Raw genomic sequence first — 27,433 nt, forward strand, 5'->3', positions numbered from 1 at the left:
GCTGTTGACTTGTAATTCTGCTATTTAAGGTGCTCTGCCCGGACAAGTCACGTTGGCATTCTGAATGTAATTTCATCTGCAGGTGTGTTTTGGCTTGTGGTGTCAATCAGATTGGGATGGTCGGCTGGGTCTTTTCAGACAGACGTTCGGCTTATACACCATCTTCAAACATGTGGTGGTTCCATTGGGCTTCTAGCCGCACAGTGACTCTTCCCACAGGAAGGGCCCTTTCATTTTTATTTATTGTGAACCATCCCCACTAGCATGCATACATTCGTGTAGAAGCTTTTAAATTCACATTTGGAAAAAGATGCAACATTCTCTCTGTGCCGAAAGAACAGTTAAGTAAACTTGCAGACTGTGAAAACAGATTGTTTAAATGCGTGATTGCAGCCAATGTCAAATGCGTGATTGCAGCCAATGTCAAGAGTCCTGGTCCCACGAAAAGAAACTATTCTAAAAGACAGCACAGCCAGATAATTGTGAACAGATCTTGCTCGATTCTGTAAATTCGCACCGTATAATAATGGATTCCTCAGGGTCTCGATCTTTGTCCATGTTCGCTCACTAGCCAGTGGTTCGTGGCAAGTGTGAATTTTGCGCCTTGCGTTGTGGGCAATGGATTGATTCCATCTCATGAACGATTGCCACATCACAGAGGTAATTGATGGATTCCCTCCTTAAGGCACCAATCCTGTGGCCAAAGCCTTTTAGGACCCATATTGGCCACTTATGTTTATACTGCCAAGGGATTGAACACAGAGTAACTGAGGGCAACCCAGGAGCTTTCTAGTACAGTGAGTAATATTCATTTAACCAGGGCCTGTAGGCACAATAACCCTTATTCATATTGTAGACTCTTGGCAACAAGCCTGGGTAATTGATCTCGTTCAAACAGCGGACTATCCAGCCCATACACCATATTTGGTAGAATATTTGCTTTATAACATTTGATGATCAATCTAAGCGAAAACCTACCACAATTAGCATGAATTCTTTGCACTTTAGAAATACAGCTTCTGAAAACCTAAAGTCACATAATTGACCACCTTGTTTTACAGCATAACATTTCCACGACTACTGCTAATTTTTGATAATGGAGATTTTAGGTTTAAAAGTAAGCAAATCACTTAATTCTTAGGTTGACGCAATGCACCTTCTATCCAGGTCTGAGCATAAAGATTAAACAAATAGTGAGCAAATAAGCTAAGCAACCATGTCTTAATCAATGAAGCACATATGGCTGCATGCATTCTGACGGCTCCGTATGGTATTGGAGTACAGATGAATTGGGATGCTCAACTGACCATCTGGTATAGCCGATAACCCAATTGAACGTGACAGACTGATCAATACATGTCACGCAAATCGGTGGAGCGTTCTTTTTTTTTATTTTTTAACTAAGCTCGTCTTTGTAAGCAAGACGAGATGAACCCATTCAGGGAGGTGCCAACCTGTGTTTGTGAGGAAAACACATTTGAACTGTTCGCAATCTTATCTTCTCATTGTCACATGCCTTTAAATCCGTTGAAACCAGTGAGGCTGTTCACATTAAGGAGAACGAATGACTGATAGTTACAGGGATTTTGCCTATATCCTTTCTTATAAATTGGAACTCTACAGGAGGTATGTCGGAGTAGAACAAGCCAAGAGTACTTAAGTGCAATAGTTAATACAGTTGCTTAACTGTGGATCGTTTTAATCTGCACATTTTAAATTCTAGGATTTCATTTGCATCTCTTACTCTAGTGTTACAATCCAGTTCCAGTTCCCAAGATTACGGCCATGTTAAATGGTTTCTCAAACGGGATGCTTGTAATTGATTCTAATATTGCCCCCAGGATTCAATTGGAAAATTAAAAATGGTTTACTATATCTTTGTTTATAATCAACCAAAAATAACATGCCCTGTAAGAACTGCTAACATAAGGTGGCTCTGTTATGGCAGTTATCAATGTTTGTAACTGATGAGCCAGTTTATATATACCTGTCGGAAGCTTTCTTCTGGTTAGAATATGAACGGATTTTTTTTTTTTTTTTTTTTTTGCCTTAGTCACAGATGTAAGGTTTGGTCGTAACTTACCCTTTTTCCTTTGGTACCAGATCATTCTAAACGTGAATGATGCAGGGGTTTTGTCCATTTTACCTTTGGGCATGACCAGGCAAAAAGAGTAGATTTCTGTAGGAAGATGAGGGGGAAAAACAATGGCAAGAAGGTTTCGAATCTTGGTTCTAAAGAAAGTGAATCTTGTTGTATTGTACTGATCTACATTCCTTGAATACCTGGTAATTTGGTTAGCTGCTGGATTAACTGATAACGCTTGCCACCTGCCCCAACCCCCGCCCTCCCAAACCTTGACACTAGAAGATGGCCTAGCATTATCACAAAGATTCCTGTGCATCACCCTAAATAATGTGCGACAGTTAACAAGCGAAGATACAATCAGTGGCAGACGATCTAACACCGGTCTACGAAGTTGATGAACTGGGAATATTCCCCTTCACTTTGGGTTGACGTCAAGTCGGCTCATCTTTTTATTCTGTGTACATGCTGGCATTGTTGGAGAAAAATGGCAGTTCCTACCATCTAGATCAAGACAATAGCTGCGTTTCCTTATGCCAGGCAGATAAAACGTCAATTAAAGTATGCTATATATTATTTATATCGCGCTTGTACACAAGTGTTTCAGAGCGCGGCAAGGGAGGGGAACAGGGGAGAACGAAACGGATCTTACCAGGCCCAGGTACATTGAAAACTTGAAAGTGCATGGGAGGGGAAGAGTGGAAAGTGAGGAGCAGAGAACGTATAAAGAATAATACATGGATAGTAGAGGCAATAAACCGTGTTAGTGCAGTCAAAGTGCTTTGTTTAAGGCAGCAGACTGGGTAAGTCTGATAAGTGCAGAAGGAAATGGGGGAGGGAAGGGGGGGTGGGAGGTGGGGTGTGGGGAACTGTATGGGTACAGATACAGTCCAACAGTGCCAGGGGTGGCCAGGAGGCAGTGCATAAGGGTGGCAGGGTGAACAGGTACCTGGGGACAGAGGGTGGCCAGGTGCTGCACGGTGCCAAGAGCATTTCAGCAGGGGAGAGGGAGAGCGGAAGCAAAGAGGAAGGTCTTGAACTTCTGAAACCGGAGATAGTTCTCAAGTTTTAGAGTGGCTGTTCCAGAGGGAGGCCCCAGCCAAAGACTGATCTACCCCCAGCTTGTTTCTTTGAAAAACGGCTGACCCTGAGGGATTTGGAAGAGGATGAGCGAAGAGCTTGAGGGGGGGAGGGATTTGCACGGGGATAGCTGAAGGGTATTTTGGACCCGGGACCCAGAAATCCTTGTGGGCAATGCAGAGGGTTTTGAATTTAATCCTAGCGTCCACTGGGAGCCAGTGGAGAGATTTCAGAGCAGGAGAGATACGATCCCAGGGCTTGAGGCCAAGGACAAGTCTCGCAGTCCTGTTCTGGATTAGTTGCCGAGGGCGGAGAGTAGAGGCAGGTAGATTTAGAAAGAGGCTGTTACTATAGTCCAGCCTAGAGAGAACCAGAGCTTGGGGAGACGGTGAGCTTCTGGGGGGAAGGAGAGGAAAGACAGAGTACCTCTGAGGTGCATTATGTAATTTGACTTTTTAGAGACCTCAGATGTGGGCGGAGAAGGAAAGTGTGGAGTCAAAAAGGACCCAGAGGTTCTTAGCCTCAGAGGTGGGGGTAGGAGGCGGGCCAAGAGAGGCCGGACAGAGAGTGAGGGGAAAAGGATGGTGAAGGTGTGCCAAGACGGATCTCAGTCTTGCATGCATTCAGACAGAGATCATTAGCGGCACACCAATCTTGAATGGCAGTTAGGTGATCAGAGATGAGAGAGGGTGATGAGATGGCCGAGGGAAGCCTGAAAATGTGTTGAGTATCGTCAGCATAGCACTGGAAGTTTGAGCAGAAAATGGCAATGCAGTGGGCGAGAGTTGCCAGGCATTGGTTGAAAAGCCTGGGCGAGAGGTTAGACCCCTGGGTAACACCACAGGTAGAGATGAAGATGGATGATGGGAAGGACCCACGTTGGACCTGGGAGGGTCGATCACAGAGGAAAGTGGTCAGCCAGTCCAGTGCCTGATCAGTGATACCCAGCTTATCACGGAGACTGAGAAGGATGGTATGGTTGACTGTGTCAAAGGGAGATTGAGTAGAAGAGGACAGAGGGAATGTTGGAGTCCAGGTTTGAGAGCAGATCTTCACGGATGTTCCAATTATACAAAAAGTATGCCTGTTCCGTGCATGCCATTTTGCAGTAAATATTCATATGAATTCCATTTTCTAGCAATGCATTGTGCCAAGATAATTTCACTTTTAGCAATTTGGGGCATATATCAATTCTATTGAACGGCATTGACGCCCATCTTGCATCTACCGGCTATAAGCATGAGTGCCTACCCTGCAGGCCTTGAGATGCAGGTAGTAAAAAAAAAAGTTATTAAAATGGCAGTGCTGACTCAAGAAGCCAACCTTATGTAGTGAAATACCTTTCATTCTATGAAACTTAGACAAAAAGGCAGCTTATTAAAACAGACGGCAATGGGTCCAGGAATTGCAATAAAGGAAAGGAATTCCAAAATCGTCGAGCATTGCTCTTAAAATAGCTGATTGTCAACTATATGGCAATCAAGCCCACTCAGGTTTTGGGTGGTTATTAGCAAAAAACGCAAGCCTTTTGTCCTAAGCACCACCTCGACTACACATTAGCCCTCTATCAAGCTGAACGCTCTTTTGAATGGGGGAACAAAACCCAGCCCATAGAGAAACATTCCAGTTTCTGCTATCTGCATATCGTACACTCTTTGATGGAACATGCAAGAGTACAATCTGTTCTGGAATCCACAAATGCAATCGCCTCTATATTGATCGTTCTTGAAAGGGTATCGTGCAAATGTGAAAATACATTTGTCTCACTTAAAACGATAGTTCTCCATTATTCAAAAAATGAAAGCCCCAATTGCTGATCGCACCCAGACAAATTTCTTTCATCCAGCTGGTCTCCTTACAACTTGGTTGCCTGTAAATGAATCCACCAGTATGTATAGTTGCTCTCTCCTTCAAGCAACCCTTAATAGTTTCAGATGGTTTAGTAGCAAGCGCACAATCTTCATCAAGTTAGTATAGTGATTCAGTAATGGAAGGAAGCATTCAGTGAAACCCGAGAACTCTGAATGGGCATTGTTAGGGAGAATTCTCTGTTTAGACTGAATTTCCTAACCTAGTGAGTCCCCCAGCAGCTTTGCTGGATTTCTGGAGTTTTTTTTTTTTCCATCCTGCCAAGAGTGAGACACTTTTCTCCCACTCTTGGACATGTATGTGCGTAATTCCTTTGAAATGTCAATGTGTTCGATGGGCTATGGGGTCTTTTACTCCATAGGGTCTCATGTTTTTCTGTCTGTTACACCGCACCCTACGTGTCGTAACACGGGGGCGCCCTAGCGGGTCCCCCACCATAGACTCCATACCCGGGAACTGACTACTGTCTCCCCGGGCATGTAAAGTCACCATTGGCTTTACTAGACTAAATTTATTAACAGAACCAGTACCAACCATCTTATTGTGGACGTACTAGTAGGGGTAATTATATTACTCCTGGATCTGTTACTCGAGGGGGCACTGTCCCGTCCCCCCTCGTCGAGTTTTGGCTGGTGGCAGTGGAAACTACTTGTTATGTTCGATCCCGAACCTAACCCTATGGGATTCGTCCCATTGTTGGAGATTAATACTTTTTCTCATTAATCTCTGACGTACCACCGATCTACTTATCTTAAATAAGTTTATAGAGTGGTATTTTCTGCCAGAACTCTGTTTTAAAATGGCGTCTGTGTTCGTCTCTGTGACTCCTAAACCAAAGGTTGAGCCCTTAGTTCCACTTTTGGCGGGCCTCTGTACAGAGACCCTCCAAAGTGGTGCCATTCTGTCTGGGTTACCTCAGGGGTGTGGGAGGGGGTTTAGGCACCCTGGACCGAGTTGCCTTGCCAACTCAGGTCGCACTCTGGAGTGATTGGCCCAGGTGGTGAGCCTTCCCGCTCACCACTTAGCAGGTGTTGATTAACAGCTAGGCTGAATGAATGGGGGTCTTCTGCATAAAAGCAGGGCTTTTGGGATTGGATCTTCAGAAGTCGCCACAGGACCTAAGAATCCGACGAGGGTAACGCTGAGCCGACCTGCATGACGACACCTCCGTTGGAGCCCTGCGGAACCGACTCACCACTTCCCGACGACCGAGGAGATCTCCCTGCCGGAGTGTCTCTTCCCCTGACTGGTGGGAACAACCAGTCCCCTTTGCTTTTTATTCGCCTCAGGACGCAGTGGTCGAATTGCCCGTGCATAGCACCTGGGCAACCGGATAGCCACTACCCCTGTACCGCGACCAAAAGGTGGTGCCTTGTGACGGAGCACTCCGCGGCTGGTCTCTTCCCTGGTGGTGCACCGGACTTTACTTTCCTTCGACGACAAGATCTCTACTCTTGGCCAAGACCCGACGTGCATCCACCACCAGGAACAACTGCCCCCGCCGGAGCTGCCCTCCACAACAAGGTACCGTGTCCGCCTGGCTTCCCTTTCGTTCGGTTCGAGCGAGGTGTCTTAATCCTCTCCGTTCCGCTGGGTCGCCTCCAAGCTTTGCTCATTCTTTGTTCGGAACTGGTTCAATCTGCCGAGAACAATTTGCTATAAAGACTTGAATGCATCTCCACTAGAGACTTTTTGGGACATCGCGCCTTGCCTCTCTCAGAGTGGGCCTGGCCTCTGAACTTTGATCTATTGTGATTCTTGCCTTCCTGCCTTGCATTTTATCTGCATAGGATTGAACTGTGTTGATTTCATAACCTGCCTATCTTTTTCTCTCCCGTCCTAACTAATATTCGAGTGTCATCTAGGTTGAGGTATACACCTCTGTCTGAAAATAAGTGGTACCGGTAGAACCTAGAGTTGTCGATATTTTGCTAGGGGGATTGATCGTTTTCTACTCCGTAGAGTAATTGTGTTTGATTTGTTTGCCGTGATTTGCTTTAGTGTTTTCCCTAGGTGTTGTGTTATAAATAAATAACTTACTATCTTTACACTAAGCCTCGTTGCGTGTTTGCTTGTCTTGCGGTGAAGAATTGCCCTATGTTGTATACTCCACATACTGACCAACTTTTCTTGAGAGAAGTCTGTCTGACTGCTCAGCCACAGCTACCAAGTGAATCTGTGTGGTACAGACTGCTACCAAGTGGGTTCACCGCCAACGCCTGTAGTCCTAAATCTTTTGCAGTGGTCCCAGAGGGAACTGCACAGGTTTCCGCCTAACAGGCATGTGGGAGGTAGACTTTCTATTAGTTTCAAATTGTATAATCATGCATTCAAAATCATTGGCAGATTCGAGTAAGTTATTCTTCCTCTTGCCCTTCTTTTTCCATCGAGGACATTTCAAATTTGAAGGAATCCACTCGGTCTCTGAAGCCTTAACTGGTTTTCAGAGCTTGCGAAACTTTATTTTGAGTAGGGGCACATTCTCCTCCTACTGTAAGTCTGCATTCAAACACTTAAAAGGGAAAATCTAGCGATGTTGCCATCTGCACTATGGAAGGGTTGTGATGCTGAAATGATCTTGCATGCGTGCCTTCACACCGACTTGTTTTATGTGTTAGTTTAACTACAATATGTGGCTTGAAAATATCGTGTAGTCCCATGTTTGATGGGTTGGCCCCATTCCTGCAAATCCGCAATGTACAGGGCACATTACTTTATATGTACATGCAGGTTACTAAGCCCATGTTGCTGGATCCTTTAGGGCACGGTGAATAGCCATTTTAGTTGTGGGAGAAATAACGCTTTATAAAGCAGTTGCAGCACTATCTGCCATTTCCAGAGGACGGCCTGCGCAAAAGGTGGAGATCTTGTAATCTGAGACCAGGGGCAGTAGACACTCTGCAGCAGCGGTCACGGACCATTTGTAAGGCAAGTGGATGTAAGGACCAGCACGTAAGTGGTGGAGACCAAACGGACAGCCAAGTACGGTAGAACAAGGCTGGGTCTACCAGCAGGCTGGCGATCATGGTCCACCTGTCCAGTGAGTCTGGCACCTGGTAGCTAAAGTAAACTTCTAGGATGAAGGTTTTAATACTCATCGCCCATGTTTTACGGCCTTTGCTTTGGTAGCAGATAGCTCCTTGTGTTGCTAATCTGAACACCCACTGAAGGTCCCTTTTTATTTATAGTACTTGGTTTTAACCTCTAGTTCTTGCTTGTACACCATGTACAGGTGAGTCTTGCTTGTTTTTATGCTAGCCAGTTAATCTCGCACTATCTGTAAATGAAAACCATGCTCTTTGGCTCCAAGATGTTTACTTGGCACTGATCAGCCAGCTCAAGAAAGAAGTCGGAAATATATTCTTTTTTTTTTTTGACTGTATGAAAAGAAACCATCCAAACCGGTAGTCGCAGTAACCGAACAATCCATAGATGGATTACTTCTCGAAGGCTCCCCGCAGCCCTCCCCCTCCAGACATTTGCAGGGTTGAAGTTGATCCCTACTTTTGAGCATTTTAGTCCAAAACCAGGCCAACTGTTTACCAGAGAGGGTCACAACACGCATATTCAACCCCTCTGTATTTATACAGTCTGCATAAATATATTGAAAACCGTTAAGCTCAATGATTGTGACACTATAGTTTTAGAAGCTGCCATGCACCGGGAATTGGAGATAAAAGTGGAGTTGGCACAAAGTACTGTAGTTGAAGTTAGTTTGCGTGGCCCATTAACTGCTTGAGAAAATGCATTTCAGGCACTAGTTAAAAAAAATATATATATATATATATTTTTTAATTTCTATGACTCAATGTATGTATAGGCTGGAAGGGGGCAGGATCCAATGGGCGTAAATTAAAGCCAAATAGTGTTGCATTTGAGTCTGTGCTCGTTATTGGGGGGAGGGGGGACTGTTCAGTGCATCGAAGCAGTGGATCCGTGCAGGTGGGGCATGTGCGCAGTGTCTTTCACACCATGTATCTATTGTATGGTGTTGAAACCTCTTTCTCTGGTTAATTTCAGCACTCCTCTGAGAAGCTGAACAAAAGTGGCAGCTTGTTCCCTTACGAAATTGATGGTAAGTTTATTGTAAAACCTGTAGCCATGTCTTATTTTTTGTAAAAAAAAAAATTCGGGTTCAATTGGTACATACGAAGAAGCCTTTTCTATTACAAATGTGCTGACTTAACATGTTATGTATGCAAATCTGGGAAACCCCTTGCTCTGACCGCTTGCAAAGTGAAACTTCCTGCACGATTTTTCACTCTGCGACTGATTTGTCGCTAGCAAAAACACCTTTTGCCCCGCCTTGTACCGCTTCCTTACTGAAGGGGGCAGGGAAGATGCAACCTCTTGTATTCCAGGCTGTCCTCCAAACTGTTCCTGAATACCTCCCTCGCAGCCATTTTGTCTGGAATTTACCCCGTATGTTTACGCTGCCCAAAATGGTAGTTAGTACAGGCAAATGGTTTAAGTTGAAAGATTATCTTTCTGGGTGACCTAACAACGTTGGCATTTTAGTGTATTTCTTTTCCTCATTATCGAAATGATCTAAAGCCAGAGTGCATTCGTTGAAGAGCTACGACGTGTTTGGTGAACGGTGTTGCCGATGCTTGGAAACGATCCCTGCAAGCAATTTTATAAACTGGTTCTCTGTGCTGCTGGATTTAACGGGGGAAACTGTAACCTATGGGGGTTTCCGGCGAAATGTGATGGCTTTAGAGCAATGCCAGAAGTGGGATGGCAGTTCTGGAAATCTGCAAGTATTAATAGTCCCTTGTGCAGCAGATCAACTAAACCTTTTCTGCAGTTTTCCTTAAACTGGGTAGAGGTTCTATTTAGTGCATCATGGATCCAGTGCTGCTTCTCTGTCGTGTACATTGCCCAGTTTGTTTCTGAAACGAGTTGAACCATTTCCTGTGTTTTGACTGTAATACTTTTAGATGCCTAACCATCTAGTTCAGGTCTCCCTTGCACTTCAGTAGGGTTGCAATGCCCGCTCCAGCCGGATGAATGTGTGCATCTACAGGTATCCTTTTGCAAAGGATTTGGTTAGTTCTGTTAAGTAAAAAAAAATAAGTGTTGGAAATGTTTTATTTTTCTTGGTTCCACATCCATGAAATAGTTTGGGTATTGCCTAATATAGATTAATCTACTGTTTTGGTTTATGCTGCGGGTGGTATTTGTGGAATATTTTTTTGGTCCCAAATGCAGTACTCTTAAGCATGGGTGGTATTTATAAAATCTTTTTAAATGGTTGCTACTAGATGTGCTGACATTCATTTAGTCTTCTTTGTCTCCTTTCTTGTCCTTTTTTTTTTTAATTTTTTTTTAGAGGACAGCCCTTGGAAGATTTTACATGGGAATTATCCGATCCGGTCTGAAGTGAACAAGAATTCATTTTTTCCTTTCCCGTCATGCCCATTCAACATGGGCAGAGCAAACAGCCTGAGTCTTCAGTGGCAGGATCCGTCCCACGCATCCCTGGTATCTGGCTGGATCAGTGACTTAAACCTCAATGACCACTTTGGTCAGCCTTTGGCACCCCCCACGAAACGGCACTGTCGATCACTGTCTGAGCCAGATGAGTTGGCACGCTGCCGGTCCCCATGGAAACCTGGCAGTTCAAAGGTCTGGACTCCTGTATCTAAACGGCGATGCAATAGTGGTGGCAGCGCCACCTTACAGCGTTCTAACAGCCATGGCAACGCCACCCTTCAGAGAAGTACCAGCATTAGCCTTCCACAGAATGTGTTGTCCATGAATAGTATGTTCTCAATTACTAGCATCAATACATCACCAGTGCCGAGGCCTTCGTCTGCCAGCAGTGGCTTTGTGGACAGTAGCGAGGGAAGCACAAGCTCCGGATGGAATTCTGGAGGACCATTTGACTTTAACCCAAGGCGTCGCCTGTCTCTTTCCCAGGAGCATATTACGGAGACTGGCAATCTTTTGCCATCAGCGAGTAGCACTCCCACTTCGACTCCAGAGCTAAGCCGGCGTCAAGGTTTACTTCGATGCCGCTCACAACCATGTGTGCTGAATGAAAGAAAAACCAGGCTAAAGCGCAGGCGCGAGGAAGATGTGCGGTGGAACCGTCCCTCCTTAGACTTTTTTAAGATGACTCGGGTAAGTTTGGAGTCTTTGCCTGGCATGGAAGGAGCATAGTCCTATTTAATTCACTCTGCATAGTTGTCATCGTAGATGTATATGCCTTTGGGAGCCATAAACCCATTGAACACGTATGTATTTTAGATGCTAGATTGTGCTGACATTTTCCTTTCTGTGCCATGTTGCAGAGGCATCGTTGGGCGATCAACCGCATGCCCTCTAAGTTATGTATGTATTTCATTTTTGTATAGCGCCAGTAGCCCGAGGGCATCAGGGCGCTTAAACGAACGGAAACACAACATAGAGCACAGAAAGAGGCCAGCCCAAGGCTAAACCATGAAGTTGTCCTTAAACCATCCTATCCTAGTTCATCTGAACTAGGATAGGATGCTGCTTACGCTCTTTACTTTCTCTTCTGTTTTGGGTCGGATATTGAAAAGACTTCTTAAACTTGCGGAAGCCAAGATTTTCTAGTTCGTGTGCATTTTTTTTATCTGCTGTTTGAAAATAATCTGAATGGCTTCTCCATTTCAGACAATAGATGGAAGCGGGTAATGGACATTTACTTATCCAATTAAACTTTGTGGAATTTGCCTAGTGCATAAGGTTTATTGTATCAGAAGGGCTTTCTAGTTCTGAATCACGCAGCTTTCTAGTGTTTACTAAACCTGCGAAGGAAGAAAAAGTGAGGTCCAAACCTCAATTTAGCTAAATGTTATCAATAATCATATATTGCCATTAATGTGGCTAGAGCTACTGGTCCCCCTGGTTTGGGGTGTTGACCTGATTGATTTATTGATTGCCACCGTATTCAATTGTCCATAGGAGGCAGCCAGCTGAGACACGTTTGATCAGCAGAGGTGGAGCGAGAAGATCGAAGGTATCTGGAAGGGAGAGCATTTAGTGTGAGAGAGCGGCAGGTAGTGTGGTCCAAGGCCCCAGACAGCCTTGTGGATGATGCAATGGGTCTTGAATTGGATCCTTGCCACAACCGGGAGCTAGTGGAGGGATTTTAGAACTGGAGCGATAGTCCCTGGGCTTGAAGCCAAGGATAAGTCTTGCAGCTCTGTTCTGGATTAGTTGAAGAGGACGGAGTGAAGAAAGCAGCAGGTTGCGGAAGAGGCTGTTAAGAGTAATCCAGCCTTGAGGAGACCAGAGCTCTTGAACTTCTGAGGGAAGGTGAGGAAAGGGAGAATGCCTCTAAGGAGGTTAAGTTGAAAGTGGGCCTTCTTGGCAAGGTCCAAAATGTGATGAGGGAAGGAGAGGGCGGAGCCAAAGATGACCCCAAGGTTTCAGGCTTCAGTGGAAGCAGAGACAGGTGAGCCAATGGAGGGCGTTAAGCGTGCAGGAGGGAAATTGGGAACAGGTGTCCCGATGGGAAGAATCTGTCTTACTGGCATTAAGATGGAGACCATTGGAGGCGCACCAAGACTGAATAGCAGTCGGGGATGCTTGCGTTGGAAGAAGAGGAGAGCTTGAAGAGTTGTCATCTGCGTAACACTGGAAATGATGAGAGCAGGTAGCGATCAGGTTTACAAGAGGTGCAAGGTAGCTGTTGAAAAGGCAAGGTGAGAGGTTGGAACCCTGGTCACGTGTAGAGGGTGGTGGTGGGAGAGGAGCCCAGGAGCACCTGGGAAGGGCGATCCGTGAGGAAGGCCAACAAATCCAGTGCCCAGTCTGAAATACTGAGGGTATCATGGAGCCGCTTTTTGAGAATAGAATTGTTGACTGCTTCGAAGGTGGAAGAGAGGTCAAGGAAAATGAGAACAGCTGGAGAGTTAGAATCAAGATTTTCAAGCTGTTCTTAACTGGTGTTCAGTAGACCAGTTTCCGTGCCTCTGGATGCTTGGAATTCAGATGGATGGTCATGTAAATAACCAGCGAGCTCAGTGTTTTGGGCCAATTGAGGAAGGGGTCAATTTCTCCAGGAGTTTCCCAAGAAAGGTTGTAGTAGAGAGGGCGGTAGTTGGCCAGACATGAGGTCAGCTGAAGGCTTTTTTTTGGGAGGGGATGCACAAGGAAGTGCTTGAGATAGGAAGGGAAAGAGCCAGAGGCTAAGGAGTGGTTGCAGAACTCGAGGAGGAGAAGGTGTTTAATGGTTAAGGGTGATAAGACCTTCATAGAGCAGACTACTCTAGAGCCCTCAACTGTTAGCTGACGAGGAGGAAAAAGTAGGTGGGGGGTGGTAGAGAGGCTAGGGTAGGCAGGGGGATGGCGCTAGGTCGAGGGTTGGAGGAAAGGGAAGAGAGATCAGAATGTCCTGAGTTTGAGGTGAAATGGGTGGACAGAGCAGTACAGGGGGCCTGAGAAGGAAGAGACGAGGTGGAGACTGCAGTGGACTGTCTAGTTCCCTGCAGATTGTGAAAGTTCAGTCGTGTTGGAGGCTCCAGAAATACTGTTCTGGATGTGGGCACTCCTGGAACGGATAGAGAGCCGAAATTGCCTTTGGAGTAGTGTTGGATTAATGCTGTTTTTAAACACTCTCTTTAAAGACCGTTGTACAGGTGGTTGCAGATGTTCTCCCCTGGGCCTGTAGAGTATTTGGTGGCAAATCTGGCTGTTCGATTCTGCATTGTACATTGTGGGCACGTGTCCATCTGTGCAGCTTAATATGTCGGCCTGCCAAAGTATCAGAAGATGGCACTGAAATGAAAAAGGAATGTTTCTGACCAATAGGTAACGTCTTTACTTGACATACCTTGCCAGTAGAAAGACTTGTTATTTTGATTTCGTCGTGAACAGTTAGTCGCAGATGTGACGCATCTACCACGTGTGCAACTCATACATTGTATGCAATCCTTGCTTTGAGTAGCTCAAATTCCTGTAAATGATAGAATACTTTTATTTTTAATCTTGAGACTCTCTAGATTGAGAAATATTTTGCTGTTATTTTACTCAATGGAGTAGGGTAGGTGACATCAGAGGTAAACACTCCTCACTTACTCCATGTGCTTAATCTGGAGTAAAGGCCAGATTTTAATTGGGTCGTGCAGTTGATGACCTGGTGGCAGCGCAGTACTTGCAGCTGTTTTATTTCATGTGTGCTTGGATTGGGCTGCGTGCATGCTGTATGAATTGAAGGGTTGATTATGGATTAGCTGTCTAGCATGCAAATTGAAATGGCAGTTTAGGAGCAGCTTTAGTTGCAAAATGACCTACTAAATGTAGATCTGAAGAGCTGGTTCTGGGACACTGAAATGGTATTGAATATTTCCCAGGCACCTTATCTGTGATCAGACCATGATGCCAACCTCTGGTCTCTAGCAAGTGGTTATGAATCTGCATAGCTGGTGGGACTGTTTGTGGAAGCACAGTGTGACTACATACTTCTGTCTGGTTTTTGAGATTCCGGTAAAGGTTTTTGTAAGGTTAATCCTGATCTGTCCAGCAAAATGATTCCACCCCACAACATAGTTAAACTGACACAAAGTGTCTAGGTGCACATCTCCTTGGCCAGGGAGTTCTGAAGTATGATTTTAGCTGACTTGTTTTCGTGAGTGAATGGACCTGCTCCTAGGATTGCTTGAACTTGTACTTATACATGAGTATGTCCAACGTCAATGCTTACCCTGCCAGACCCCGACAACTAACCTGCCCTAATCTGGTGTCAGCCTTTCCATTACTCAGTCAAGTATCTGGGTCAACTGCAATTTTAACTAAACGGGCTACATTGCAAGCATGCACTGAAAATCTTTGCTAGATGGCAACGGCTTATTGTATAAGAAATGGCCTAGTTTCGTTCTGCTTCATTGGCTCTGTGGTTTGCAGTACTTGGTGTTTGTCTCCGATATGTAGTATATGTGAACATTGTGGCAGGAAACCAAACGGTTGTTTTCTGCAGATGGTAAGTAATGGGTAACCACCAACTGGATTTTCATCTTGCTGTTAATTTAGAGTAACATGTAGAATTGCTACTTATTTCGCTTGTGAGGGAGGATGCAAGTTGTCTGAAATATTGACATGGTGGGTCATCTTGTATACCGAGTGGCAGAATTGTCTGACTCCAAAGCACATTTTACTAACCCCATTACATCATTCAGTTATGGACGGGCAACTGTTAGTGCTGAAAGGTAGTTGCCCTGGAATTAAAGTTGTGTAAATGAGTGCAATTTACACATGGGCATCCGTAACTATATAACTTTCCAGCGTTGGTTGTGGACCCACCTTCAGAGATGTGAGTGTTTTTCAGAACACTGTGCAAAACAGAACCCGATTTAAACAAGTGGACACATCGAAGCAATCAAACCTTTCATTATAGTTTGAGTAGAGCTAAGAATTGATGGACTTGGCGATTTTACAAAGATTTAGCTGAAAAGCGAATCCTTGGATATGATGGCTCAGCTAGACCTGACCAAAGAAGGGGAAGAGATGAAACGCATTTTTTTTAGAGGCGAGTTCTGCAAACGGAGCTTTTCACAATGTATCCACTGAAGGTCGGTACTTGTGCCGAGAACTGTAGGTCACGCAGGTCCCGGTTTGCTCACAGGTGCAGGGAGACCATTTCTGTAATCCATGCTCCCCACGTAGGTAATCCTAGATAGGAACGCATTGAGCGGTTGACCCCCGTGCCATTCTGCATGGCAAACTGATGTGGTGGAATTCAATTTTCTTGCAAACAAATTGAGTGACCATAAAGGAAGAAACTGGGGCAGTGCCTGACACCATGCGGTTTCCCCATCACATCCCCAAACTAATTTAGCAATGTGTTAAGTTGCATACTCTGGCCAGCTGTATCAAATTACTCTGGGGTGTCTCGGGCATAACTAGAAATGGTCATTATCCTGTGAGGCCTACAGTGCTACTGTCTGCCCAGTCCAAAACCAGACTGGTAGGAAGTCTGAATCACAAGCGTATACCTATTCTTATAAGCAGAATGAGGATACTGAAGTACTTGGTTCCATCGAGCAAATAAGACAGTGGATATCGGAACCAAGTAGGAGGATAAAGTAAGAACCCTGTTATTGGGGAATAATGAAGCCTGCCATGGACTGGGAACGAGTTGTGTACAGAGAATTAGGGATCTGGCTTTATTTGCAGTAGGTGAAATCCAAAAGGAGTACAATTTGGATTTGGTTTGAGATGCCTACAAGTACGGGGCATGGGTCAATCGGGCCATAAAATTAAGAATAAAAACAACCAGGATGCTTAGTTCATTTGCAGTATTGGACATCTTTGACATATATTATGTGAATAGAAGAATAGTTTTGTGGTTTGGAGACTATTGTGGGAAGAGGTCCGGAAGCATGCGTTGGGTGGGTGATGTATGAGTAATTGCTAGGTAAAGTGTTGTGCAAAGAGAAATTGATGAACTAACAGAATAATACATATCTACATTGCTGGCGTCTGACCTGCGTCTGTTCAGATGTCTTTTTAAGCAGTTTTTGCAATTAATAGTGGTTGAACGTCTAATCTATTGGGTTCTGGTTAAACCTGACATTTAGAGCACTCTTCTGCAACACATCATTTTTGCTCTGGATGGCTGTTTTTGCAAATACAAAAACTCCAATGTTTCTTCCTCCAGCGTTTCGCTTACCACGTTCTGGTTGCCACTGCTTTCAGACCCGTTATTTACAGCAATAAAGACCATTTAGGTTCCTATTACTAATGTTTCACCTTTTAATCCTATCGTATAGACTTGATGAACGTTATATACTTAAGGACAGACCTCAATAAGTGGAAATTCTTCAGAGATCTGTACAACCTGACTAGAAGAGTCATCTTTTTTTTTTTTTATTCCTAAATATGTACACATTCAAATTACATTTTAAAAAAGATATTTGATCCCCTTCCTACGGAACGAATTACGATTTGTTGATAAACCATGTCCAGTTTCTGGTTGCAAATAGCCTTCGTGTCCTTGTTTGGACATGAACATTTTAATTTTGTATGTTATAATACCTTTTTTTTTTTTTTTGTCAAACAGGTTGTCCACCTGATGCCATTTTTCTTTTTGGGCCTGTGCAGCGTCTCCATTATCGTGGTACTGTCTTGGCTACCATCTCTTAGTGGGACTATGGTTTCTCTTTTTTTAGCTTGAGAGGTTTATTATCGTGTTGTGCTTATCCCAAGCAGGAGTTCATTTTCATAGGTGGTATTGGTGTTCAATGGCACTCACTTGTTCATCCTGTCTGAAGGATGAGGAGCAGTGTTGGCTTGCTGTTGTAGCCTGTGATCTGCAAGATGTCATGGGTCTATCTTGCATGTACTCAAACCACCAAATGATCTTACTTGCTTTGAAGATAGTTGGCAGGTTAGTGACTTGCTAGATTGTTTTAGGAATGTGCTTTTGAATGGGGACCAAGTTTTCTCGGTGTACTCGGTGTAATGATTTTGGTCTTTGGTGTCTCTCATAAATGACGAACTTCACCTTATGAAGGCACAGTAGGGGGCTGAGAAGTCTTCTGTTATCGCAAACTGAGAGCTTTAAATATACACATGTACGTATTTGGAAAAAATAACAATGGTTGTAGACTGCCTCGATTTTTAATTCTATTTGCATGCTATGAACCTGTCAAGGGGCTTGCCCAAGGTTAGTTCTGTGTGCAGGGTGCGCGGAGACGAGTGTATACGCCATCAATGGCTCTAGAGTTTTACATTCTGCACCTCTTAGTTTAGACGTCCACATTCAGCAGGTTCTCGTATGTTAAATTACTGGGAGTCAGACAAACTTTAAGTTTGACTGGAAAAAATAAAGCCTGTGAAAACCTGTGCTGTCGCAACACGTGCAGGAGTAAAATGTTAAGCCAATAGCAAGTCGCTCCAATTCTCGACATGCATAGTGAATTGAAATTTTTACTTGACGATTCGCTTCTTAAAACTAGCCGCCCATGTAGCTTCATTTTCCGTTTGACAGTAGCAATGAGGCAGCTATTCTGTTTTAAATGTGGACAGTTTGTGCATACATGGTAATACTTGGCACAGTTAATCAGCTTGGTGGGATACTAAAATAATATTTTGCCCTTAGCTGTTACCGGCATTTTGTATGCTGGTTTTTTGTTTTGGGGAATCGCTCATTGTTGGATGTATATTTGCTAAATCCACCACAACTGTTGGACCTGCAGGACTAGGGGGTGGGAGGGGCAGGCGTTTAGAGGGGTGGGTAGTTTGTTTAAAGGAACACATTTAAAAAGTCTATTAAAAATAAACGTTCTTCGTAGTAACCTAGTACATTTTTAGGTCAAGCCAGCTTAAAATGTTAATTTCTAATGCACTTACAGTATACATTTCATTCCTAATAACATTGGTTGCCTTGCCGAGCAAAGGCCGCCATCAAACGAGAATAAACTTAATCTATATTATATGGATAGTCAAGTACTCATTTTTAAATATTTTTTTTTTGTACAGATCAAAATATCCTTATGTGGAAGGGGACAGAGAATCTTTGGCGTTCCAGCGTGCTTTGCATAAAATCAAAGGGTTTTGAGAACATAAGTTTGACTACAGCTTATTATTTGACATGTATGGTAAAAGGGGGCTGTATGCTTGAATGTACATAAATGTTACAAACTTTCTTTAAGGTTAACCTTTAACTACGTACAGTTTCGGATAACCTCAGGGTTTGGATCCAAGCATATATTTAGTCTTCATTCACTCCATAAGGTTCCCTGGAGAAGTTTCCTTTTCCCTGTACATAATAGCAGGATCTCTGGGCACAGATGGCTATGCACATGCTCACCTCCCAGTGCAGACATCCAGATAGAATTTTATATACACCCCATCAGTTTGGTGGGGAGGGGGGGGCATCATAATTCACAAATGTCCCATCTATCGGTAATGAGTATAATGGGCAATTGAGACTAACCAGCTGTGCCACCATGTAGCCATCCCTGGAAGTTCCCCCTCATTTAAGAACTACTGAGCAATGCATTGTGGACATGTAAACGGCCACCAGCACATACTGTAGAGCATTGTGCTGCAGCCCACAACACAGTAGTTTAATCTGCTATTGTGGAAGGCACCTAGCAGATTTCTTATTTGAGTCAGTTAGAGATGCGCTCTGCCCTAACTCGGGGACTTGTTGAGCATGCCTTGCTAAGTGTCTTTGGTTTGCTCCTTGGCAACTGCAGCTATTCGATTGGCTTTGGCATCCCTTCACATAGGAATAGCCGGAGTGTAAATGCTTTTCCTTGATCTGGATATATGTGAAGACCTGGCAGTTTTAGTTTGAACTTTCTGGAGATCTTGCTACTGCAGTGGAAGAGCAAATGTGTTGGACTTCACCTTATGCCAGACTCTTCTGGTCTTGATAGTGCGGATTACTGTTATGATGCACCCCTCTGGAAGGTGGGCGAAATGGCTTGCAACTTGTCAGCCAAAACAATACACAGAACCTGGGTAAAGAACAATGAGCAGTCTAGAATCATGGCTGCAGCTCATCTATGCAGTCTAGGAAAACCTTTCATTGATATGGTTTTGTAAATTGAGACCTGATGCATGTTTGGCGAATACCTAATATCTGGAACCTGCCAATCAATCTAAATGATCTTACTATGCTCAGACTTTCCGCAGGAATGGGGGGGCGGGGGGGAGCAGGGGGCATTTCTGACTGGAGGAGGTTTGTGTCTGTAGAGGGATGGATAACTGGCACTCCCCCCTCTAACTGCTGAGAAAGGGTAAAGTGGGTGTGTGGGGCGGGGGGTTAAGAGGTCTTGCGATGTACTGCATCTGTTTCTGGGCCCTGTGCATTTCTTAAATTCACGTTTTGCATAAGCCAACATATGGTTAATGTGGAGTATTAAATGTTGTTCTCCTGTTTGGGGAAAAAGGGGTGGTGGCAGGGGCGTAGCTGTAACATGATCCCTACTGTGACATACACTGCAGATCCCTACTGTGTATGGCTACCCATGTGTCACGCGGCCAGGGTGTGTTTTTTATTTTTTCGGGGGGGGGGGGGGGGGGGGGGTTCAGACATTCGGTTTGGTTGTGAAGTCAACTCTCCGTTTAATACAGCACATTGAATGCACTAGTTTTATCTCATGAGCATTGACACATATGGCGAGGTGGCACTGCTCACTATCAACATCACGCCGAAAAGGCAAGCCACTATGAAAGACATAGGGAGAGTGGAGGAGGGCAAAAAGCGTGAACACTTTCGCTAGCCGATTTCTTCATACTCATGGAGAATACTTCATTTAAATTCTGCCCATCATGCAATACTGAATTCCCTTGGAAGAACATGTACCGGGTATCCAACAGTTTCCTTCCAAGAGACCATGCCGACTCTGTCTCGAGCGTGCAAACTCTTCAAACCAAAGTTACTTCAGGAGCAGAGAACTAAATATTTGGCAGACGACCCTATGCAGGCAGAAAGTGTTGGGCGAGTCTACCCCTGAAGACTTTAATGCTGAGAAAATGAGGATCCGCTTTGAAAGACAGAGGAGCAAACTAAGGCGGAAATGCATGTTTTCTCGCAACTGGTGCCCAGCTCTGTAGGGCCCGAGGTTAACTCTTGCTGTGGAGACATCCCCTGGGGCCTCAGCCTGAGCATTGACTGGACGACACCCGCTTAAAGTAAATGTCAATTGACTTTGACAACCAGGCTTAAGCAAAGTGCCAAACGTTCGTTAAAGACTAAAACCAAATCACACGAACATTCGAAGTTTGGCACCAATAAACCCGCACGTTTTGACACTGGAAATTAAACTAAAGACCTCCTCATCAAGGTCAGTAAAAGGGACGGGAATACTTTCAGCTATAGTGTAGAAAAAAGGTATTTTCACTTGCTGAGTCTGAAGGGGGAATAGGAGGACGACTAGTAGTCCCGCACCCTCACGGGCCCCGAAGGCAATCCGTTCACAGCATGATAAACCTCAAGGGAGAACATGGCTAAAGAACGGTACACTACAATTATGCCTATGTTTATAAACCCCTCCCAAAGAAGGGAATAAATCAATCAGTGCATGTCACACTATCTAAAATGGGGGAAAATAGCAACTAGAGTAGGCCATGGTAGAGGAGGAGGATATACAGATTAGCAATTTGTTTAAGATGACTTAACATAGCATGAACCCAGGTGAAGACCACGCACCCCCTATTACCACTTCTCCTACAGTGGATCAATGCCCAAGCACCTAAAGAGCGGCCACCAGGTTCAGTATTTAAACCGGTTTCCCAATCCATCCCTTTACTTAAACGTATTTAAAGAAGAGTAACTGCACGTACTAACCTGTAAACCACAGAATAGAAAAAAGTACAGTCCAGCTCCCAGTGATCTCCCTCCCCTTTAGGTTAAAGGACATTTAAAGACCAACTTTTTAGTTACGATTGCAAGAAAGAGGGGTGGGACTCCCCTATGAACGACTTCACTCCAGATATGGAGAGTACATATTTACACTTTTGGAAGAAAGATGGCCTCCTCAGCATCCTATGGACCACAAATATCTAATGCCACACACAGCCCTTAATGGCAAAGTATAATTGAGACAAGTGGGTTGAGATAAAATAACTCACTGGATTAGTTTCTGAGCCTTTGAGATTGGACATGAAGGAAAACGGTTCTAATGCGGTTATTAACGGTTCATTGGATACTAGTGGACACAGTTGGGAGAATGGTGGCCTGAGCTACAGTTATTGAAAGGCTTGCATGGTTTAGGGTGTCAGGGGGGAAAGTCGGTCTTCAAACCAGAAACCTAAGCAAACCTACATGACAAAACCAATTTGAGGGGCCCTGCTTATTTGGTAAACCGGTGGACGAGGCTCTTCAAAAGGCCACAAAAAAGCATGAAACCATTAACTCTAGGGCAGATTAGTGGGGAAACTTTTGAAAACGAGGGTACTCTCGCCAGTAGGCTATCCTTTTGGGCCCAACCTTTCAGCCATATGTTGACCCATACCCTCTATTCATCAGGAAGCTCAGCATACTGGGTTGCAGGAGTAGCATGAATAGGAACCTTTGGAGCCCATCGCCAACAACCTGCAGGCAGGACTGGCGGCAGAAGCCAAGCTCCCAGAGGAGCTCCCGCAAAATGACTCCTGTGGTGGTCCCTGCCCATCTCACCTCACTAAGGGTGGGGTTGCATAACCTCATACATCCATGCATTGGCGGGGATAACGCCAGACACTGGGTTTTTAAGTAAAGTCAGAGGGAGGCAATGCATAGAGCTGCTGTGGAAGCGGCATAATCCACCATCAAGGACAAGATTACTTCAGGAACACTGCTACAGGTGGATGTCTAAATGCTCATAACAGGGGCTATAGGTCCAGTTCACCAACTCCGGTAAACACAGGAATTTACCTAGTATATTTTCTGGTGCCCAAAAAGATAAAACCAAGAGGCCAGTTCTAATCCAAAGGCCAGCAAACATGGACAATTTCAGACATTTGGAATGACCACTCCAGGAAGTCCTACATACTTCTGCAAAAGACTACATGACCACATTGGATTTGAAAAATGAATTTCATATTTCATTGTTCCTAGCTCATCACAAGTATATCTCTTCAAAATGGATAAAAGAACTTTCCAAATCGAGGGCTTTCCTTTTGTGATTGCGTCAGCACCATGGGTAGTCATTCATAAATACTTGCAGTCGTGGAAGTGCATCTGCTTTGCAAAGCTATTCGTCTAGCCATATCTAGACGATTGGCTGATAACTGGTGAATGTGCCCGAGTGTCTACAAACCTCATAGTAAACTCCAGTCTGACAAAAAGAAATCCAAACTTGTCTCGAGCATAACACATTTCTAGGACCAGTTCTAAACACGAACGGCAATAGATTACCCAACTCTAGAAAGAGCACAAGTGTTGCAAGCGCAAATCCCATGTTACGCAGTGGGTCGGCAGATGATGGTCAGGAAAGTGATTGTGCTTTTTATCATTCAAGCTGAAGAAAGACTACTACTGGAAAATTAATATTGCCATCTTCAGTGATTATGGATTTCTGAAGGGAATGGTGAGCTACACACTAGCTTTGAACTGAAGCAGGACCTGTAGAATTATCCATTCTAACCAATGGGAAAAGCATGGAAGTCGGCTGGGCTAATTAAAGACCAATAAGCTTCACATGAAATTAACCTTGCTTGTGCCTGACTAGAGTTGTGCCAGGCACATGGGTAGAGGCGGGTAGGGGAAGCATTGGGAAAGGAGGTCTTGGGTCCTGCTGCATGTAGAAAGTAGGTCAATTTACAGGACTATGTCGTAAGTCCTGCTGCAATAGTTGCTTCCTTGCACCTTCATTTATTGCTAGGCACTGTTCCTGGTGTGGTCTTACATGATGTGCACATTTTCCTCTTGCCTCCATGGCTAGGAATCCATTGGCACAGTGAGTTGAGCTGTCGCACACATCCTGTTACTATGTCATGACAATGCCGTTGACAGGCTACGGTTAGGTGGACCATCCCTACAGATAAGGAGTGTATCGGCAACCTTTCCTCCCTAAACATTGGCAAATACTCCCAAAAAATAGGGACGAAAAATACTCGCAACAAGAAAAATAATTAGGAAAAAGACATGTAGAATCTTTTGTCCCTGCCTTCACCCTCCTCGCTCCATGGCTGTTTGGACACGTAGTGCACATTGTGCTACCGGAAGAAGCCACTATTTTATCTGCCTGATTGGAAGCACGCATCTTTTTAATGTGTATGACTAACTAGGTGCAAAGAAATAAATATGAAAACATTTCAGCTTTTCAGATAAAACTTATTTATTCCCTTATAAAATACTCTCATTGGGAATTAGACTTTGATTTTCTTTTAGGGAATAAACGCTTTTTTACTCCAAAAACTTGAGCACTGGGTAGGGCCACAGGAGAGACACTGTGCAGGGGCTTGAATCTGGATGTTTGGAGGATACAGGCAGCGCAGTGTTGCAGAGACGTCCTTGGCAATGGATAAAAATCACTCCTTTTAAATACTGTCTAAATGACCGAAGAGCATTGTTAAGAATCCTGTAGCTTGAATTGTTCTGTCAAACCTAGAAACGTCTTGGGCCTTGTGTGTTGGAGTGCATGTTTTTTGTATCTTAGATGCACCACCAAATTTTCCTTGGTTAAAGGAGATGTTGTTTTTCGTGGCAGGTGAGTGCAGGGGAAACGCTCTACGTTGTTCTTGTAGTACTGCCAGGCAACCAATCTTGGGCTTTAAACTGCTTATTTAGCTAAGTTGTATTCTTGGGCAGCTCTCGGGTATGAGTTTCCCAGACACTACTCCATAACGCTGTAATAGCAGATGAAAGCCACAACCATGAAATTGCACCAGTGCATGTGGATCATGGCCGCTTTTTTCTGTTGGTACATTTGTATGATTGACGGTTGTGTATCTTTACTAGCCATTATCACTATCGTGGTCCCTCTAATGTGATATGATAGGTTATTTATAACATGCTTAATACCCAGAGGTTTCTAAGCACCTACCTGGGGATTGAACCGGTGTTGCTCCGTCTCCTCTTGCTTCCAAGGTAAGCATGTCGCACCTGAGCTATCCTCCCGAGACAAATATGGCATTCGGTGCCTTCATAATCAAAATTGCTTACTCGCACAGATGTAAGCCGTGTGCAATTTTACCTCCATCTAGCTAGTCGTTTGGACCTTGCGTTCTTTGGAAATTGGTTCATAATTCTCTTCACAACATTAGGCTTTATGGGCTACCAATCTTTTTTGGCAAAATGCTTCCTAAAATGCTAGCCATTGGAGGTGTGCATGTCCTTTGAGCCAAATGGATCGTTAAGGGGCTGTGTGGGGCATCCGACTTGGCTTTTCAGTTATTAAACCAGCATGCACAGCTGTTCTCGTGTGGTGATTTTGGCAACTCTGTGTTTGTTGGCAGCTCGTATGACAATTGCAGGCAATGTTGTCCCAAAAGCAACTTGCAAGCCCACTGGTAACCCTGGGAACATGAGTGTAGCTGGCCTATGCAATGGAGGTGGCCTTTCTTGCATCTGCCCATTACTATGACTTGTAAAGGTGCTACCTTGGGCTAGGTCCACGGTCAATAACTCAGTGATACTAGATCTGGCACTGACCTTCTCGGCCCCTGCACAATGTGGCTCAGCCAAAGATGGTGTAGGAACACTCAGGGAAAAATCTAACCAGAGTTGCAGCCGATGGCTGAAGGCAACTACAGGCATTTCCATGACACTTAAACACGAGGAAATGTTGGGAACTACGTCAAGGAAGGTGGAAGTATGTTTGCTGGCAAATTACTTCTGATAACAAAACCCACATACTGGTTCCATGAAAAGATACTCCTGTAGCTAGAGAGGAGGCAAATGTGATGAAGCCGGAACATGCGACCTAATTTGGAATGTATCTAAGGACAGCAGAAATCTGCCGACCTGAGATTTTCCTGCAGCATGAATAACGCAACTCATGGCATAAAAGCCATGCAGAGATGACCGAATTATGAACATTAGTAGTGATTATGATTAATACCTGTGGCTGACTACTTCTTTTTTTTTTTCTTTAATTAGTTTAATCCATTTTAACTATGGTATGTAGCTACAGTGCTTTGGGGAGGTGGGGGGGGCAATCCATAGTTGTCCAGTTATCAGGGAGCTAAATTTACACTAGGCATAGAATTGAAGTGGCGAGTGACTTTTTAATGACTGGCTAGTAGCTTCCAATTTCGACCTGCAGTTATATAGGCTCAGTGTTCCACGGGGAAACGCAAGTGATTGCTGTGAATGACTATTTTATGTTTGGAGATTGCATGGGTTGTATGGTTAATGCAGAAAGTAGAACGGGATACGATGAAGCGGAAATTTGAACTGAATATATCTTATGGTAGTTGTTCAAGATTTACTAGCTCAGGCGAGATAGTGCTGGGTCTAGCAGCATAGGAAAAAGCATTCAAATGTGAGCTGCAGAGAGCTCGGTTTAACAAGTAGAACTTTGGTGTAACTTGGATACTGAATGTATATAGTGTAGGTTGGTGGCAGGAGGGAAGTGTCTTTAGTAAGATGACTGTTGCCTTTCAGCGAGGCTTGGTAATGGTTTACATTTGAGAGCAGAAACGCTCAAGTTGGTTTGATTTTAGAATTTGTGTTCTTCAGTTGAAGATTGTTATATATTTTTTTTAGTATGAAACATGTAATTTACATGCACGGGAAAGAGGAAATGAGTAAGGCTTAGCAGACGAGAGCAAATTGTTTCAGCGCATGGGAGACTGTTTATCGCTGGTAGAGCATCAAGAATTTGTTACAAACCTAATTGCAACTTGACCAATGCAACTAAATGCCACCCCAAGGACACAACCTCTGCCTCGTTTTTTTTTTTCCCCTCTTAATTCTCATTCATGGAGAGATGGCTAGCAGGTGCAATGTGCTTGGTGCTGGACTGCGTGCAGTTGAATGGACTGCGTAGGCCTCACATTCTTAATTCCATTATACCTGCCATGGGTATCCTATCTCTTCGTCTGATTACTTTACCGAGGTTATCGGGTGCCCAACCAAGAATGACCCCCCCCCCCCTAGAAAATGGGATGCTTTCTAGAGTGAAATGTTGCATATATTGGAGAATGCAGCCTCGACCCCCTCAAAGGAAACACGCACAAGCCATGCCCCCGTCGCTCATTCGGATGACCTGGGGAGGTCAAAGACTACCATGGTATAACAGTGCCAAACCGGCGTGTCGCTCTCGATCCATCGTCCAGGCTATCGTCTCGAACACTTAGTCCTTCTCTGATACCTCCAAAAAAGAGCAAGTCGTTGACAAGGTCAAACCTGTCGATGCATAAGTCGAAGGCAGCGCCAAGCTATTGTCGAGACCTTCGTCTACCCCGCTGTTGAAGGTTTCATTGACTCCATTGTCGAAGGCGCTATCAGTGCCTTTGTCGAAGCCAGTGTCTGCGCCTTCGACTGTCACTTTGACCCTTTCAAGGCCTCTGCCTGGTCTGGAAAAGATTTTTAAACCTATGACAAAGAAAGACTTTCAAGTCTATGGCCTTAATTTATGAGGAGGTGCAAGCCTCGAAGAGGATTCTGCACCCTTTGGCTTGCCTTACGGCATGCAAAATACTTCCTGAGGAACTTATTAATCAGGAATAGAAGATCACTGATCTTTACAATTGCCTCCAGTCGGCTAGTGGTGAAGACACTTAGCTGGAGTTAGAATTTGGCTGGCCTGATCCGCTGAACATGCAGATTCTGCATACAGGTCCCTCATGAATAGTCATTGAGTACATGGGCTGGAGCAGGAATTCTCCCGCCTATGAGCAGGACGATATGACAGACATACTAAATCAAGGCCCTCAGAAGCACCCCTTATTACCCTTTCATGCAGACCTTCAGAGGAAGGTCATGGCAAACTGGTAAACTCCAGAGTCTGGACCTGCTGTAAACAGGAACTTTGCCAGTATTGTTCC

General features: G+C 44.4%; 1 protein-coding gene across 3 annotated transcripts in view; it reads left to right on the forward strand.

Annotated features, from left to right (window-relative positions):
- Positions 1 to 27,433, forward strand: part of FAM53A (family with sequence similarity 53 member A) — a 92,284-nt gene that overhangs the window by 46,003 nt on the left and 18,848 nt on the right. For all 3 annotated transcript variants that reach the window (XM_069632152.1, XM_069632151.1, XM_069632150.1), the window contains 2 exons: positions 9,053 to 9,107; positions 10,365 to 11,158. In XM_069632152.1, the coding sequence (XP_069488253.1) occupies positions 9,053 to 9,107; positions 10,365 to 11,158 (849 nt within the window). The remainder of the gene's footprint in view (positions 1 to 9,052; positions 9,108 to 10,364; positions 11,159 to 27,433) is intronic.

Source organism: Ambystoma mexicanum, chromosome 6q (genome assembly GCF_040938575.1).
Source record: "Ambystoma mexicanum isolate Mex_15411 chromosome 6q, UKY_AmexF1_1, whole genome shotgun sequence".
Classification (NCBI taxonomy): Eukaryota; Metazoa; Chordata; class Amphibia; order Caudata; family Ambystomatidae; genus Ambystoma; species Ambystoma mexicanum.